Source organism: Canis lupus (genome assembly GCF_048164855.1).
Source record: "Canis lupus baileyi chromosome 1 unlocalized genomic scaffold, mCanLup2.hap1 SUPER_1_unloc_2, whole genome shotgun sequence".
NCBI classification, from domain to species: Eukaryota; Metazoa; Chordata; class Mammalia; order Carnivora; family Canidae; genus Canis; species Canis lupus.
The window spans coordinates 85785-102236 of NW_027326403.1; the positions used below are offsets into that span (position 1 = coordinate 85785).

General features: G+C 55.7%; 2 protein-coding genes across 10 annotated transcripts; both read right to left on the bottom strand.

The window, feature by feature from the left end:
• Nucleotides 1-63: 63 nt before the first annotated feature.
• ZNF581 (zinc finger protein 581) lies at nucleotides 64-6031 on the bottom strand. 4 transcript variants are annotated; one of them, XM_072818681.1, is made up of 2 exons: nucleotides 5963-6031; nucleotides 64-1115 (listed from the first exon to the last, which is right to left on the bottom strand). In XM_072818681.1, exon 2 carries the CDS (start codon nucleotides 1095-1097, stop codon nucleotides 501-503), a length of 597 nt encoding a protein of 198 aa, XP_072674782.1. In that variant the 5' UTR covers nucleotides 1098-1115; nucleotides 5963-6031; the 3' UTR covers nucleotides 64-500. The 4 variants fall into 4 exon arrangements, with proteins under 4 accessions (XP_072674782.1, XP_072674783.1, XP_072674785.1 ...); XM_072818682.1 differs by lacking the exon at nucleotides 5963-6031 and adding an exon at nucleotides 1684-1871; XM_072818684.1 differs by lacking the exon at nucleotides 5963-6031 and adding an exon at nucleotides 1627-1655.
• Nucleotides 2003-14091, bottom strand: ZNF580 (zinc finger protein 580). 6 transcript variants are annotated; one of them, XM_072818674.1, is made up of 2 exons: nucleotides 13854-14091; nucleotides 2003-2880 (listed from the first exon to the last, which is right to left on the bottom strand). In XM_072818674.1, the coding sequence occupies exons 1-2, from the start codon at nucleotides 14052-14054 to the stop codon at nucleotides 2350-2352; spliced, it is 732 nt and encodes a 243-aa protein (XP_072674775.1). In that variant the 5' UTR covers nucleotides 14055-14091; the 3' UTR covers nucleotides 2003-2349. The 6 variants fall into 6 exon arrangements, with proteins under 6 accessions (XP_072674775.1, XP_072674780.1, XP_072674778.1 ...); XM_072818679.1 differs by lacking the exon at nucleotides 13854-14091 and adding an exon at nucleotides 5963-6082; XM_072818677.1 differs by lacking the exon at nucleotides 13854-14091 and adding an exon at nucleotides 3801-5811.
• Between the last annotated feature and the right edge of the window lie 2361 nt (nucleotides 14092-16452).

Here is a 16452-nt window from a genome sequence, read left to right on the forward strand (position 1 = left end):
TTGCTGAGTCTGTTAGGCAGCAGGCAGGTCAAGCTGCTGTCCCCAAAAACAAATCTCAAGTGCTCAAAATGGGAAAGGTGTTTATTGGGTATCCAATCTGAGGCCCTGGCTGGGGGTTGGGAGGTGGTTCCGGTCCCCTTCCCCCAGCATCAACATGGAGGCCTCAGAAAGCTGCTGCAAATTCTTGATGGCTCCCAACCACCTCTTTCAAGCTGGAGGACTTCCACATGGAGCACTCTCCCCCCACACCTCGGGTCAGGGCTCAGCCTGAGGCTGGAGGGCTCCACTTGGAATGCAAGGTGTAGTTTCCATCTTATCTCCACCACACAGAGGCTACTCATGGGCTCCTCCTTCAGGCAGGGCTTGGCCTTTGCAGGAGGTGTGTCTGTGTTCCTGTCCAGGGCTGCAACCAGCCCTCAGCACTGGCCAGGTGTCTGAGGGTGACAGGAGTCCAGGTTCCCCCAGAACACCATGGCATCTGGGGTACCCTGCAGCCTGGCTCATGGATGCTTCCACCGAGTGTGCTTTTGCAGCGTGTTCTGCTCCATAAATCGGCGTGGGCAATGTGGGCACTGAAATGGGCGCTCCCCTGAGTGCACCCGGCTGTGCTGGGCCAGCTCACCTGCCTCCCGGAAGCGGCGAGGGCAAAGTGGGCAGCCGTGGGGTCGCCCACCACCAGCCCGGTGAATGGAGTGGTGCCGAGCCAGGTGACTGGCCCGCTTGAATGCCTTCCCACAGGTGTCACACTCAAAGGGCTTCACCTCCGAGTGGGTGATGCTGTGTCGCTGCAAGTAGGACATGTACTCGAAGACCCGGGAGCACACGGGGCAGCTGTAACACTTTTTCTGGGCTGAAGCCCCGTCTGCCCCGGGCTCCCTCTGAGACTCCTGGTCCACCAGCACCGTGTAGGGGACACCCTGGGTGTCAATGAGCAGGTAGTGGCTGGGCTTCGGAGAGGAGGAAGTCTGGGGCAGTCCTGTGGATGAGGAAGGTCCAGGTTCTGGAGACCGGCCTGTCCGAGAAGGGGGGGCCTCCATGGCTTCTGTGGAGGGTAGCGCCAGGGGCTGCGGGCTTGGGGCCAACGGCAGCACCAGCATCCGGAGGCGTGGGGAGGCCTGGTGGACGGGAGAGAGGAGTTACATCAGGGTAGGAGGCAGGGTAGGAGGCCCCCCAGCGTCATCTACTGTCACCGGGACTCGGACCTTCTGCAGAGTTTCCAGGACCCTCTCCCACCTCTGCTGACCGCCCACCACCCACCGCAAGCGCAAGCCCACCAAGACCTCGCTGTGTTGCTGTGTGCCCCCTACACTGGCCACCCGCAGGGCTCTCCCTGCCCTTCCCCAGGGTCTGGGTGTCGCCCCATCCCATGACTCCACCCGAAACCTCGTCTACCCCTTTCCTGTTCGCCCAAGCCTGCGCGAGAGGCTGCCACGTCAGACCCCCGGTCTTGCCCTGCCGTCCAGCAGCCCCCCAAACGCCCCGGCCCCCTCAGCCCAGCTACCTCTGGAGTCCCTCTAATCCATGCCCATCCAGCACCCCCCCCCAAGTTCTCCCCAGGGTGCCGCGCCCCGTCTGAGCCCACGCCCTCCGGAGCCCCCCACAACGGCCTCGCCCCACCCGGCGTACAGGTACCGGCCCCGCCCCTCCAGTGGCCCGCTCCCTCCCGCCTCCCGGCCCCCGTACCCGGTGCAGCAGCCTCTCGGGTCCGGGCGACTCAGGAACGGCCCCAGGCTACCCCCGTGGTCGCAGGCGGTGACGGGACGGGCGCTTCTGGGTGTCCCCCGGGAGCTGGTAGAACCGGTAACGGGAGAGCGGGCCGGGGCGCAGAGAAGAGGGTCCAGGGAAGGAAGGTGGGGGCGGGGCGCTTGAGCCTTCGGGAAACGTATCCGGCCAGAAACACCCGCCGAGAGGAAGGTTCCCGGGCGCAGACGGTCCGGCCCTCCGCCTAGCTCCAGCCCGCTGCCCATCCCCCACCACACACACGCATGTCTGAGCCCTAGAGTGGAGTGCGGAATGTTTATTGAGTAAGGGGAGAAGGGGTGAATGGAAAGTGGGAGATACAGAAACGAGCCAGACCGTGCCGTGCTCTTTGTCAAGTCTTCCGTGCGCACACCCGGTCGCCACTGAGAAGACCGAGGCCGGGAGAGGTTGTGTCACCAGCAAAGGCTCGCACAGCACAGCCGGGCTAGGGAGGGGATCACGCAGCTAGGCGGGTAGGTAAGGAAGGAATGGTGTCTGTCCCCGGGGCGGACGGAGACACCCAGGCCCCGGGTAAGGCAGTGGCCGCGGGGAGGCGGGGGCGCTTGGGGGATCCGCCGTGTGGCCCGCGGGGCCCCGACGGTCCGGGATTCAGTGCAGGCGCACGTGCTGCGCCAGCTCGGCGGCGTCCTGGAAGCGGCGCGGGCACAGAGGGCAGGTGTGCGGCGGGCCTGCCCGGGCGCGGTGCGTGGCGCGGTGCCGCGACAGGTGGCTGGAGCGCTTGAAGGCTTTGCCGCAGGCGCCGCACGTGAAGGGCTTGAGGTCCGAGTGCGACACGCGGTGGCTCTGCAGCCGCAGAGGGCTGGCGAAGACACGTGCACACTCTGGGCAGCTGTAGCCCTTGCGCGGGCCCGGCTCTCCCGGCGCCGCCTCGCGCTGCGGCGGGCCCCGGGGCTCCTCCTCCAGCTGCACCGTGTACGTGTAGGGGACCCCGTTGGCATCGATGAGCAGGTGGCGGCCCAGCCGCGGGGGGCGCGGCCCTGCCGCCGAGGACGGCGTGGAGGGAGGGCCTTCCGTCTTGGGGAAAGGGGGAGCCTTGGGGGGCGGTGGGTCCATGGCCTCTGGGGAGGAGGACCGAGGGTGGGGTGGCCGAGGCGGCAGCAGCAGCATCTGGGGCGTCAGCTGGGAGCAGTAGTGGAGGGGAAACAAATTAAAATCGCCTCTTAGCGAGAAAACTGTCCCCATTCCCGCTGCTTGTTATGCCCTCTGGACCACTGACCTACCTCTCCTGCCAAAAAGAAACCGACTCTAGGCCAGACGGCTCTGGTTCCATGAAGCTGCTTCCAGGACACCTCCAGCTGAGCCGGGCGCACCCCTGCCTTTCCTCCTGCGGCTCCCCCGAGGCCAGGCCAGAGGTCTCTGCGCGGCCATTCCCCCCGCCCGCCCCCAGCTCCCTCACAGCCTGTTCACCTCCAAGTCTGGTTCCTCTCTTGACGGCCTCAGGGCGTCATCTGCTCCTAGTGAGTCGGGGGCCTCCCCGTTTTCCCAGGCACAGCCCGGGTGGAATCCTGTCCCCGTCCGCGGGGGCACACAGCCACCTCCCACCCGGGAAGGCCAGCCTAGCTCCGGGTTCCCAGCGGCTCCATACTGGCCCTGTCTTAGCCCCCCAGGTCTCACCCCGGTCCCCGCCCGACGAACCCATTGTCTGTTTTTCATGCACCCCCAGACCCTGCACCTCGCTGCCCGAGGTCCCCTCGAGTGCGCCCCTCTCTCCGCCGACACCGTTACTTCTCCCGTCCTCGCCCTCGGGGGCCTCGTGCCACCCCTCGCTGCCCTCAGCGTGGCCCCCGGAGCCCCCGCCCCTGCCCTCGGGGCGCATCTGACACCTCTGTGTCCCCATTCCTCCAGCCCACTGCTCGGATCCGCCTCCTCTAACCCCGGCGCCCGGGTCCCCCAGCCAGCCGATGCTCCCCCGCCCCAGGGCTTCCTCCACCCCCAGCCCGGCCCCACCCCCACCCCCGTGGCGCCCGCCCCTCCCCCAGTCCGGCCCGGCCTTGCGCCGTGAGGGAGCCAGGCTCCTCCCTCCGTCCCGGCCCGCGTACCCGATGCGGCGGCCTCTCGGGACCGGAGGAGCGGGCCGAGGTCCCGGGCGGCCCGGGCTTCCCCTCGCGAGTACCGGCGGCAGCGGGGCCGAGACTTCCGGGAGCTCCGGGCCGGCGGCGCCGGGGACGCGGGCGCGGGGGGCGCGGGCGCGGGGCGCGAGGGGCGGCGGTGTCGCTGGAAAAGGGCGCCGTCAGGAAACGCGCGTGCCACCACGAAGGTTCCGCTATCCCCGAGCCTGCTGCTCCCACGATCCCGGTCCACAGAGCTCCGGCGGTGCGGGCAGAGGAAGCCCTCTCCTCTTCCCCGACAGGAGCTGATCGGCGCTGAGACACCGATTAATAAACAGGCTAGGCGGTCTGCGTGGCCTGGTGCTCAGCGAGGAAAGGGCGCGCCCAGGTCTGTCCAGGGGCAGCTGCACCCCCTGCCCGGACATGCGGAGGGCGGGAACGGGAATGGTCCTATCGGTGGGGCACATGGGGAGACCCAGGCCTTCAGAGGGCCAGGCATCAGCAGTGACAGACATGGAAGCTGTGGCCTCCCCTCGGACAGATGGGGGAACCGAGGCCCTCGGAGGGCCAGATGTTACTGGATGTGGAGGTGGGAAAGGGTAGCTCGTCCTGGCAGGCTGATAGGGAAATTGAGGCCCGAGAGGGATCGGCGGCTGGTCCTGATGGTGCCCAGTACAAAGCGCCTCCCGCGGCGCAGGGGGAAACCGAGGCAGCGCCTGGAGCTTGCTTTGGGGCCGCGCCGGGTGGCCGTAGCACCTGGAGGCCCGGCTGCAGGTGCCCCCCCAGGTGGCGGCAGGTGCGCGGGCAGCCGTCCCCGGGCCGGGAACCGTTTGAAGAGCAGGGGTAGCGGTGGGGAGCGCGCTGCGTAGAACAGGCAGCAGAGGGGGCGGGGGGAGCGCCGAGCGAGAGGAGGGGCCTCATTGTCGCGCCCAGCCCCAGGACCCGGGGAAAGGGGTGCGGGCGGAGCTTCACACCAATGAGTTATCAAAGAGAACTGTCTGGGTGACTAGCCAAGTGTGGCGACTGCGGCTGAGGACCTGCATTTTAAATGTTTCTCGGGATGCCCGGGTGGCTCAGCGGTTGAGTGTCTGCCTTTGGCTCAGGGCGTGATCCTGGAGTCCCTGAATCGGATCCCACATTGGGGTCCCTTCATAGAGCCTTCTTCTGCCTGTGTCTCTGCCTCTCTCTGTCTCTCATGAATAAATAAATAAAATCTTTGAAAAAAAAAATGTTTCTCTTCACTTAAAGCTAAATAGCCACACGTAGCTAGTGGCTGCCCATGGTTTGGAACCGCTCCTAAACCGCCCTCAGCCATTTGCAAACTGGAGGCCAGCAGGCCAGAAAGGATTCGCAGTTGTATTTGATTTGGACCATACACGCTATTTTTCCTAGTGTTTTACTGGGCAATATTTAAGAAGCCAGAAAATGACAGTGGTCAGTCCCAGGTTATCAAGAGGGGCTGTGGCAGAGTCGGGATTCCAACAAAAGGCTCTTGCCTCTCACCCCTGACCAGAGTGGGCTGGCCATTCCCCCTTTCAAGAATGAGGAAACAGGTTCAAGTCACACAGCAAGAAAGACCAGGGCCTCTGCTATCTGTACCAAAAAGAAGAGATTCTATGGAGTCTCCGTGGCCTCTTGGCCGTCCAGCAAGTCCCTTCCAGCCTGCACATGCTGGGCCAGGCACTGGGAATCCTTCGCACTCCAAGACAAAGCTGGCCCCGGGGCGTGAGTACCACCCAGCCCAGCAGGTGCACAAATGAAGTGAGGCCTTGCTGCAGCGCTTGCAGGATCAAACCTGATCCTGGAGCTCTGAGTGGGCGATGCTGTAGCTCGTGGGTGCCTGCCCATCTTGCAAGCCCAGGGTCACTAGGGACCAGCAAAGCACCGAGGGTCCTGAGGTCCCCGTGCCAACTGGGACCACTGGGGACCAGTGAAGCCCTGGGTAGGTCCTGGGCTCCTGCGAAGACCATTGAAACCCCCGGCTGTGCGTGGGGGGTAGCGGGGGACGGACCTGAGCTCCCGCCGGCGGGCCTCCTCTCTGCGCATGTGGACCCCAGCCGCCTGCAGGGGTCCGCGGCCGCCAGTGGGGCACAGGGGGAGACGCGGCCACCGCAGGGCGCGGGCCTGGGCGGGAAGGGCCGGGGCAGTCCTACCTCGGGATTCCGAGCCCGCCGGAGGCAGACGGGATAGTTCCCCGCGCAGCGCCCCGCTCCGCTACTGTGGCCAACGCGGCTCCGGAATCCACCCGGGGGGGACACGAAAACCCCCAAACAACGGTTCCGGCGTCACACGGGGACAGCCAGCGACCGAAATCAGAGGGGCTGGCCATGTCTCTATTGGTTCCCAGCAAAAACAGAGGGCCGGAATGATTTTGCCCTGCAACAGCGGAGGAAACCCAGGCCTTGACACGTCAAGCATCAGACCGCCAGAAAATAGGGCGGGGGATGCCCCTGAGCCGATGGGAAAGGCAAGGCCAGAGAGAGGCGGTCAATGGCCCTGGACTACATGGCTGGTCAGGGCGGGTACTGTCCAGCTGGAGTAGCTGAGGGAAATGATACCCAGATCTAGAGTACGCCAGAAGTCCTGGTCTGCACCCCCATAGCCAGCCAGGACCTGCTGGGCCAAGGGAGCAGGGGCAGGCGCCCCCACGTGGGTTGACCAGCTGCTGGAGGCTTGAAGTACTTCCCACAGGGGTCGCACACTTCTGGCCAGAATCCTAAGTGAGAGACACCTGCTGGCCCAGGTTAAGCACGCTTGTATAGCTAGCACCTGGAGAAGCCCAGGTAGGTGTTGGCTCATCTCCCTTTGCATCATCCTGAGCTGCTTACTACAGCCACAGTAGGAAGTGTGGAGGAGCACCCCATGGCAGTCAGTCAGTAAGTGACAGCCTGAGCATGGAGACACAGACGAAGGAAGAACAAGGCAAGAAGAAAGATGTCTTAGCAGGTTTGGCGAATCATTACTATCTGGTGCTGACAGGGAGGAGAGAACTCATTCCTGGTTTACAGAGGGTTGCCTGAAGCCAAAGAGTGAATGCCCCAGTCATAAATCCCACCCAGTGCACAGTCAACATCCAGGGTCCCTGCCTTTTGGGTGAGGCTTCAGGGAAAAGATCCCTAATCATCTTAGGAGGTGAGGACATCTTTTTCATTACCCTCTCCCACTTTCCCTGCCACACACAGGCCTCCAGCATGCCTCGAAGTTGGAAAGCATTCATTCTGGGAGAGAGCAGCTCAGAAAAGGGTGCTGCTTTGTCCATGAGACATGCCAGAGCCAAGCTCTGCAAATGACATCTTTCAAGCTCCACATCGGAGAGCTGTAGGAAGATTCCCAGCACGCTGTTTGCCATGGGCATCAGTCTATCAGTGATAGACTTAGTTGGCGCTAATGCACCAGGATGTGCTGAGCCAGCTCCCTGGTAATCTTAACCACCTCAGGGGCAGAAGGAACACATTCAGGAAGCCCAGCGCTGGACTGGCTGGTGCTGGCAGACTGCTAGATTGCTTGAAGGCCTCCAGATGCAGTGCCAGACATCCAAGTGGGACAGGCCGTGAGCCTTGAGACAAAGTATTCTTTTTTTCTGTATGTATTTTTAAGATTCCACCCACTTGAGAGAGAAAAAGAAAGAGCACACAAGCAGGAGAAGTAGCAGAGGCAGAAGGAGGAGCAGATTCGCTGCTGAGCAAGGCTCAATCCCAGGACCCCAGGGATCATCACCTAAGCCAAAGGCAGACATTGAACCACTGAGCCACCCAGGCACTCCTGACAGCATTTTGAAGACCTGCAGGCACTTAGGATAGCTATAAACCAAGTGGGAGTTAGTGCCTTTGACTTACAGGCGTCATCAGGCTTCTCCATTCCTTCTCCACATATCACATTGTATATGTAGGTGGATGTTATGCCCTCTAGGCACTGAGCAGGTACTGGCCTGGAACCAGGGCAGGAAATGAGCATGAAGGAGGAGGAAGAGTTGGAGGAGGAAACTCAAGGGAAGAGTATTCACTGAGGATAGAAGGAGCCTCCGTTGATGAAAATAAAGCCATAGGCATCCTTGAATCGAGAGGAGTAGCTACAGGAGGAAGACCTGCATTAAGTGAAACCAGGGAGAAGCTAAGGGGCTGTGGTGACCAGAGGACCTCCCTGCGTCCCCCAGTCTTTGCTAATCCATGACACACACACACCCTCTACTCCTTAACACACACGGTCTGGACAAGGGGCTGGGGGGTCGGGTCTTCCATGCCCTACTATGTGCCAGATGCTGGACTTGCCAACTTTACCACTTCTGCACGCTTCCAGGACTCCTACGGGCCTCTAGCATCTGTCACCCCGTTCCTACCGGTGTGCACCGCGGTCCCCTTACACTCCCTCTTACACTCCCGCACCACCCAAGTTTTCCCTTACGCTGTCGCCCTCCGTCTCCTCCTTCTAACGCCCAGCGGGCGGGGTCCTCCTCAGCCCTCCCTCCCAGGGCTGCCCGCGCTCCCCAGTCGCGAGATCCCGTCCTTTCGTGCTGGCCCTGCAACACCAAATGTCTCCATTCCCTCCTCCCCCGGGGGTGTTTCCACACACACACCCCCAGCATCTCCATCCCCCTCCCCACCCAGTGTCTCTCCTCTGACGGCGGGGCTTCGACCTCCTGCGTCCGTCCTCACCGCCCACCTCGGCCGCGCTGCTGTCTGCCCCTCCCCTGCCCCCGATGGCTCCTCCACGCCGACCTCAGTCTCTCCAGCCGCCCCGCCACGGTCCGCTCTTGCCAGAGCCCCGGACGCCCACCGGATCATCGCCCCAGACCCTCTGGAGAACCCTCCCTCTCGGCGCGGGGTCCTTATGCTTCCGGACCCCGACTCTTGGCACGACCCTTTCTGTCCGTGGGGGCCCGAGGCTCAGCCGCCCCGTGAGCTGCCCCCAGGAACTCAGGAAGCGCTGGGACTGGGTCTCCTGGGGTCCCTAAAGGTGCCATTGCCTCCGACCGGAAAGGACGGGGAGGGTATTCACGTGAAAGCCTTCCGGGCGGAAACACACGCCTTCGAAGGAAAGGTTCCCAGTAGCCCTTCGTTCCACTGAACTGAATCTCATTCCTTCAACAAATTGTTAAGTGTCGCCTTCGTGGCAGCTTCCGGGGATAAAAGAGTGAGCAAACTAGTGCCTTTCTTCCCTTCAGAAGTGACAAATCTTGTTATTGGACACCTAGTGCAGCAAGGAGCTCTCCTGAGCCTCGTGGGGGAGACAAAGACCGGAATTTTTTTTTTAATTTTTTATTTATTTATGATAGGCACACAGAGAGAGAGAGGGAAGCAGAGACAGAAGCAGGCTCCATGCACCAGGAGCCCGACGTGGGATTCGATCCCGGGTCTCCAGGATCCCGCCCTGGGCCAAAGGCAGGCGCTAAACCGCTGCGCCACCCAGGGATCCCTAGACCGGAATATTTAACTGTCACCCCACCTAAGCACCTGGGAGAGGCAGAGGGACAGCAATCAGGAGACTAGCATCACTAAAGAATCTTGTAGGGGAGACAGGAATTTTGAAGGAGAAGGTCCTTTAGTATCTCAAACTCAGTCTTCCATTTTTCAGAGAAAAACTGACGCCTAGAGAGGTTAAGTGAAATGTTGGTCACACAGCAGGTGGACCCTGAAAGTCACACTCTTACACTCTGTGGCCCCTGAGTGTTACAAGGGGTGAAACGAGAAAGTTCAGGTTGAAAATGAGAGAGCTGGGACACCCGGGTGGCTCAGTAGTTGAGCGTCTGCCTTTGGCTCAGGTGGTGATCCCAGCAGTCCCGGATCCCAGGAGTCCTTCAGCCCAGGGCATCCCAGGAGTCCTTCAGCCCAGGGCCTGATCCTGGAGACACGGGATCGAGTCCCCCATCGGGCTTCCTGCAGGGAGCCTGCTTCTCCCTCTGCCTATATCTTTGCTTCTCTCTGTGTCTCTCACTAATAAATAATAAAATTTTTAAAAAATGAGAGAGCTTCCTTGGTGAAAGAGTTGCCTGAGTGTGACACAGACGGGTAGATCTTCCAGCCACAGTGGTCAGTCTGGGGCTGGCCAATTACAGGCTGGCTATGTAAGGAAAAACCAGATGGCATGACCTAAACTCAATGCTGTCTTGAAGTAGTAGGCATTCCATCAGAATTTTGTGGCAAACTTCAGATTTTAATGAAGCAGCTTAGAAATGATGCAATCAATTTAGTCTCCAAACAGACCCAAGTCTCTCCAGGGGAGTCTGAGAAGCGTTGTGTGACACCATTCTCATTTGGCTCAGTTTTCCCATTTGTCACATAGAGGCCACCATTCTCTTTTTTTTTTTTTTAAATATAAGAAGTATATTACACAAAGTACACAAGTCTTAAGGTTACAGATCAGTGAATTTTAATGTATATACATAGTAATATAACCAGCACCCCAGAGAGCACCCCAGGATGCTTCCTGTCAGTCATTAGCCTCCAGTAAGGGGTGACTTTTTCTGATTTCAACTCCCAAGGACTAGTTTGGTCTGCTCTTAAACCTCATACTAAATATAGTTATAAGTACTTTTTCATGTCTGACTTCTTTCACTCACATTATGTCAGCCATGCTGTTTTCAATAATTTGTTTTTCCCTTGCTGTACAGGTTCTGTTGTATGTTCTTATCCTACAATTTCCTTCTTTTTTCTTTTTAACTGGACAATGGACATTTGTTTTGAGTTTTAGTCTATTATTAATAAAGCTACTATGAATGATCTTATACATGTTGTTTGGTGGATATAAGGACTCACTTCTTATGGGTATTAATGGTCTTCTAAGTGGCTGCAACAACTTACATTCCTGTCAGCAGGGTACGTGGGTTTCATCTGCTTCACACCCTCCCCAACACTTGTTATCTGAAGATCTTTAATCTCAGTTTAGTGGGTGGGAAGTATATATCATGTCATGCCTTCATGATGCCCAGTGATGCTGAGCACATGTGCCTGTATTCATTGGCCACTTTAATAGCTTCTGTTCTGAGACATCTGGCCCATTTTTAAGTGGAGGGATATCTCTCCATGTCCAGGAAGGAGGTTTGGAGGATTGAAGAAACCAAGGTCTGGAGAAGCTGAACGTGCTCACATCACACAACTTTCCTAGTCCATTAGACTGCCATCATAGAATACCAGGTCCAGGGTAGGAGAATTGTACTTCTCACATTTCTGGAAGCTGGGAGGGCTGGGATCAAAATACCAGCAGATTCTGTCTGCTGAGGGGCCCCCTCCAGATTCAGAGACAGCACCTTCTGTGTCCTCACATGGAAGAAGCAAGGGAGCTCTCTGGGGTTTTTTATAAGACCACTAAACCTGGGATGCCTGGGTGGCTCAATGATTGAGCATCTGCCTTTGGCTCAGGTCGTGATCCAGAAGTCCCGGGATCGAGTCCCACATCAGGCTCCCTGCATGGAGCCTGCTTCTCCTCCCTCTGCCTATGTCTCTGCCTCTCTCTCTCTCATGAATAAATAAAAGCTTTAAAAAAAAAAGAAAAGACCACTAAACCCATTCATGAAGCCTCCACCCTCATGACCTAATCAATTCCCAAAGGCTCCATCCAATACCATCACACTGAGGATCAAGGTCTCAACATAAGAATTGGAGGAGTGGAGGGTCACAAACACTCAGTCTGTGGAAACAGCAAAGCAGGCACACACACACACACAGTCTTAATCCTAGCACCTGAATCTCTGATAGTGAATATGGTCAAATGTTGCCCCATCTATATCCACAACTTAATACACTTATCAAGAATCTAGGAAGCAGGTGTGATACAAAGGACAAGAAAAAGAAGCTGGATGGGTGAGGTGAGTGCTTCCAGAGGTCATATGTAACTCAAGTCCAAGTGAGAGGTGCTCAGGACCTGAAGGAAAAGGCTGTTGGGTGAACCCAAAGAGCTTGATGAGGACATAAGGAAACTGGAACCATCAGATACTGCTGGTGGAAATAAAAACTGCTGTTGTCTCCTGAGTTTTCTCAAAAAGTTAAAGATGGGTAGCCCTGGTGGCTCAGCGGTTTAGTGCCGCCTTTAGCCCAGGGTGTGATCCTGGAGACCCGGGATCGAGTCTCAAGTCAGGCTTCCTGCATGGAGCCTGCTTCTCCCTCTACCTGTGTCTCTGCCTCTCTCTCTCTCTCTCTCTCTCTCTCTCTGTTTCTTTCATGAATAAATAAAATCTTTTAAAAAAAAGTTAAAGATGATAATTACCACGTGACCCAGTAATTCCATTTGCAGATACATACTCCACAAAACTAAAAACCTATGTTCCTATAAAACTTTAGGCATGAGGGACGCCTGGGTGGCTCAGCGGTTAGGTGTCTGCCTTTGGCCCAGGGCGTGATCCTGGAGTCCTGGGATTGAATCCCACATCAGGCTCCCTGCATGGAGCCTGCTTCTGTCTCTGCCTCCTTCTCTTTCTGTGTCTCTCATGAATAAATAAATAAAATCTTTTAAAAATTTTTTAAATTTAGGCATGAATGTTCAAAGCAGCATTATTCATAAGACTGAAAATGTGGAGGGGTGCCTGGGTGGGTCAGTTGGTTAAGTTCTGCCTTCAGCCCAGGTCATGATCTCAGGGTCCTGGGATTGAGTCCCAGGTCAGGCTCCCTGCTCAGCAGGGAGTCTGCTTCTCCTTCTCACTCTGTCCCTCCTCCTTCCTCCTTCATCCCTGCTCATGCACACTCATGCAGTCTCTCTCAAATAAATAAAATCTTTAAAAAGAGAGAGAGAGAGCAAAAACGTAGAAAGAAACCAAATATTTACCAGTGTTTGAGAAGTGGATAAATTCTATGCGGTATATCCATTCTATGGACTGTTTTTTCAGCCAGGACTGAACAAGCCTACAGAACAACTCGTCCTTCAGAGTGACTAACCATAATGTACATATGCAGCCAAGGAAAATGATGCCTGGAAAGACATCAACAGGTCCTAGCCCAAGGAACTTGGACTACATGCTGCACTGTCATGGAAGGGTTTGAGGGCTTTAGGATTCCTCTAAAACTAGTGGTCTTAAGTCAGCAAGAGAGAAACTTGGGGTGGGGGTGCCTGGAGGTGGGCAGGAATCAGAGATGCTTTCTGTAGGAATTAAGATGTGGGGAAAAAAAAAAAAAACAGCCATATTCCCCCCAGAAAGGTTGCTCTGAGCTGCAGTAAGAGCCCAAGACCTAGCCGCGGGATGGATGGAATGCTGTGTTTGGTCAGGGTGCAGAGTAGTTAACAGTCGGGGGCTACAGGGCTTGCTGGGCACTACTTCACGAAGGGATTCCAATGTCAAGGCAAGGAGTTGCGATTTCCGTCTTGGGTCAAGAAGGAGCCGTGGAAGGGCAAGATCAGATCTGAGTTTCTGAAAGATCTGTCGGCCTGTTGGGCTGGTGGACACTGCGGGGTAAGGTTGGGATTGGTGCTGAAATGCAAACATGAGAAAGACTGAGGTCCAACCTTGGGAAGGGGTGGTGGTCATGTAAATTTCAAAAGCATTAGACAGGAAACCCTAAATTTTCGCTGTCCATGCTCAATTAGCTAACTTCAACGCCGTCGAGAATCTCAGAGTTGCAGAGAGGAATCCATCCTGGAGAAAACCGACAGCAACAGCTCATACATCTTCCAGCATCTGCTCAAAGGCATTATCACGCTTGGCGCCTTCATACTGTCACCTTGCGAGGTTAATGCATGACCAGTCCCATTTTGCAAGAGATAAAACGGAGGCTCAGAGAGAACTCAAGGACCGCTACGCAGGCAAAACAAAACAAAACAAACAAACAAACAAAAAACACAAATCTACATTCATCCAGCCAAGAGTCTGTTTGCAGCTTTGGTTTCCGCCTTCAGGCACCCAGACCCTTTCCCACACCCGCTTTCTTCCGCCCCATCCACCACCGCCCTTTCAGTCTCTACGGGCCTCGCTCCGATTTCTCCTCCCGCCCTTCTACACATCGCTTCTTCTCGTTTCCCTCCCACCCAGGCTGCTCTATCCGCCGTCACCCTCCCTATGGTTCCCACCGCTCGGCCGCCAACACCGTGTCCGTTCTTTCTCTTAAGTGACTCGATACTGACCGTCGGCCTCTCGCGCCCCTCCGAGCCGAGCTGGGGCGGCCTCGCTGGTCCGGCCCGGCGGAGGTGGCGGCCACTGGGAGAGCGCTTGTAAGGGAGGCCCGGGAAAGAAGGGACCCCCGACTTCCAGGGAGAGACCCTGGGAAGAAGGGGTACCGTCCAGGCCCTTCGCGAAAATGCTCCGGCTGGAAACGCGCGGCCCATAGAGGAAGGTTCCGCTTTGCGCTGGGGGCTCCCGGGAGGAGCCAGGATCCCAGAAAGGCTGCTGCGTCCAGAGGCCGTTCCTGCTTCTTGTTTCATTTTTGTCCAGACCGCACTGCAAACAGACAGGAAAGTCAGGAAATGCCCTTCTCGTGACACACCAGGGGAAATAAGGATGAGAATGTGGAAGAAGGGGATCCCTGGGTGGCTCAGTGGGTTGGTGCCTGCCTTTGGCTCAGGTTGTGATCCTGGAGTCCCGGGATCGAGTTCCACGTCGGGCTCCCTGCATGGAGCCTGCTTCTCCCTCTGCCTGTGTCTCTGCCCCTCTCTCTCTCTCTCTCTCTCTCTCTCTCTCTCTCTCTCTGTGTCTCATGAATAAATAAATAAAATCTTTAAAAAAGAGAGAGAGAGAATGTGGAAGAAGCTCGCTCAGAGCTAGCAGGCCAGGACTCATGGATGGGAGGCTACTGCCTCCCCTGACACCCAGTTTTCAAAAGTTCAGTGGGTTCTCCTTAAAGTAGGTGTGAGGGCTTCTCACAGCTCCTGTCGGATGCCCATCCTCACCCACCTGCATTCTCCTTCACACCTAACAAGCCAAATATGTTTTCTTTGAAAGTAGGTAAAAATCCTCCAAGTGGATTCACTGCAAAGCTAATGAAGCTGAAACTTGAAAGAAACTTCGTTCTGACTTGACGACAAAACAAAAATACTTGTCAATCCAAAATTTAAAAATTCCTTAATTGGGGCACCTGGGTGGCTCAGCAGTTGAGCGTCTGTCTTTGGCTCAGGTCGTGATCCGAGGTCCTGGGATGAAGTCCCCCAAACAGGCTCCCTGCACAGAGCCTGCCTCTCCCTCTACCTATGTCTCTGCCTCTTTCTGTGTCTCTCATGAATAAATAAATAAGATCTTTTTTATTTTTTTTATTTTTTAAAGATTTTATTTATTTATTCATGATAGTCACAGAGAGAGAGAGAGGCAGAGACACAGGCAGAGGGAGAAGCAGGCTCCATGCACCGGGAGCCCGATGTGGGATTCAATCCCGGGTCTCCAGGATCGCGCCCTGGGCCAAAGGCAGGCGCCAAACCGCTGCGCCACCCAGGGATCCCAAGATCTTTTTTTTAAAAAGTTTCTTAAGTTACAAATAAAATTTTGAACACCCACATTGGAGAGCACATTCCCTTCTGTTCCCTTGGTAGAAAATATTACAAATTTGCCATATAAAGAGACAAAGGATATAGGGAGAGACTCTTACAGAGCTGAGCCAGACAGCAATCTCATAAAAATACTATAAATAGCATATTTATAAAAGTGGATACACTTTTAAACGTGGAGGTTGAGGGGAATCCCTGGGTGACTCAGTGGTTTGGCGCCTGCCTTCAGCCTATGGCATGATTCAGGAGTCCCGGGATTGAGAGCCCCACATCAGGCTCCCTGCATGGAGCCTGCTTCTCCCTCTGCCTGTGTCTCTACCTCTCTCTCTCCCTCTCTCTCTGTATCTCTCATGAATAAATAAATAAAATCTTTTTTAAAAAATACAATTTTAAAAATTGATTTATTCTTTAGTAATCTCTACACCCAATGTGAGGTTTGAAGTCACAAGCCTGAGATCAAATGTTACATACTCTTCCAACTGAGCCAGCCAGGCACCCCTCATTTATTAAAAAAATTTTTTTTCAAAGATTTTATTTATCTATTCGTGAGAGACACACACAGAGAGGCAGAGACACAGACAGAGGGAGAAGCAGGCTCTGTGGAATGAGCCCGATGTGGGACGTGATCCCAGATCCCAGGATCACTCCCTGAGCCGAAGGTAGCGGCTCAACTGCTGAGCCACCCAGGCATCCCCAAAAAAATATTTTTAAAAAGATTTTATTTATTTGCTAGAAAGAGAGAGAGAGAGAGAGAGAGAGAGAGAGAGAATGAACATGGGGGAAGGGCAGAGAGAGAGGGAGAAGTCGATTCCAGGCTGAGCAGGGAACCCATCTCAGGGCTGGATCCTGGGACTCAGGGATATGACCTGAGCCAAATGCTGCTTAACTAACTGAGCCACCCAAGGGCCCTTACTAGAAAAAAAATTAAAGCACACAGAACAATATCATATATAATATATAGGAAAATGAGGAAGACATGCATAGGAATGATAAATATAAAATGCAAACTCTAACGTCAGGGGAGGGTAGGAGAAGGGGTGAGGGGTACATAAGTTAGATTGTTATCTGCAATGTTGTATATTTTAAATTTATTAGTGAGTATGGACAGTTGTTTGTTTTTATATAGAAATAGTTTATATTTGGGGCACCTGGATGGCTCAGCTGGTAGGATCTGGTCTATCCTGGGATAGACCTCCCTGCTCAGCGGGAAGCCTCCTTCTCCCTCATGCTCTGCCTGGTGCTCCCCCTG

Coding starts and splice junctions, on each gene's coding strand:
- ZNF581 (XM_072818681.1), bottom strand. CDS start 1,097: ATGCTGGTGCTGCCGTTGGCCCCAAGCCCGCAGCCCCTGGCGCTACCC.
- ZNF580 (XM_072818675.1), bottom strand. CDS start 3,414: ATGAAAAACAGACAATGGGTTCGTCGGGCGGGGACCGGGGTGAGACCT. Junction 2,881..3,168: donor GAGAGGAACCAGACTTGGAG/GTGAACAGGCTG, acceptor TACTGCTCCCAG/CTGACGCCCCAGATGCTGCT.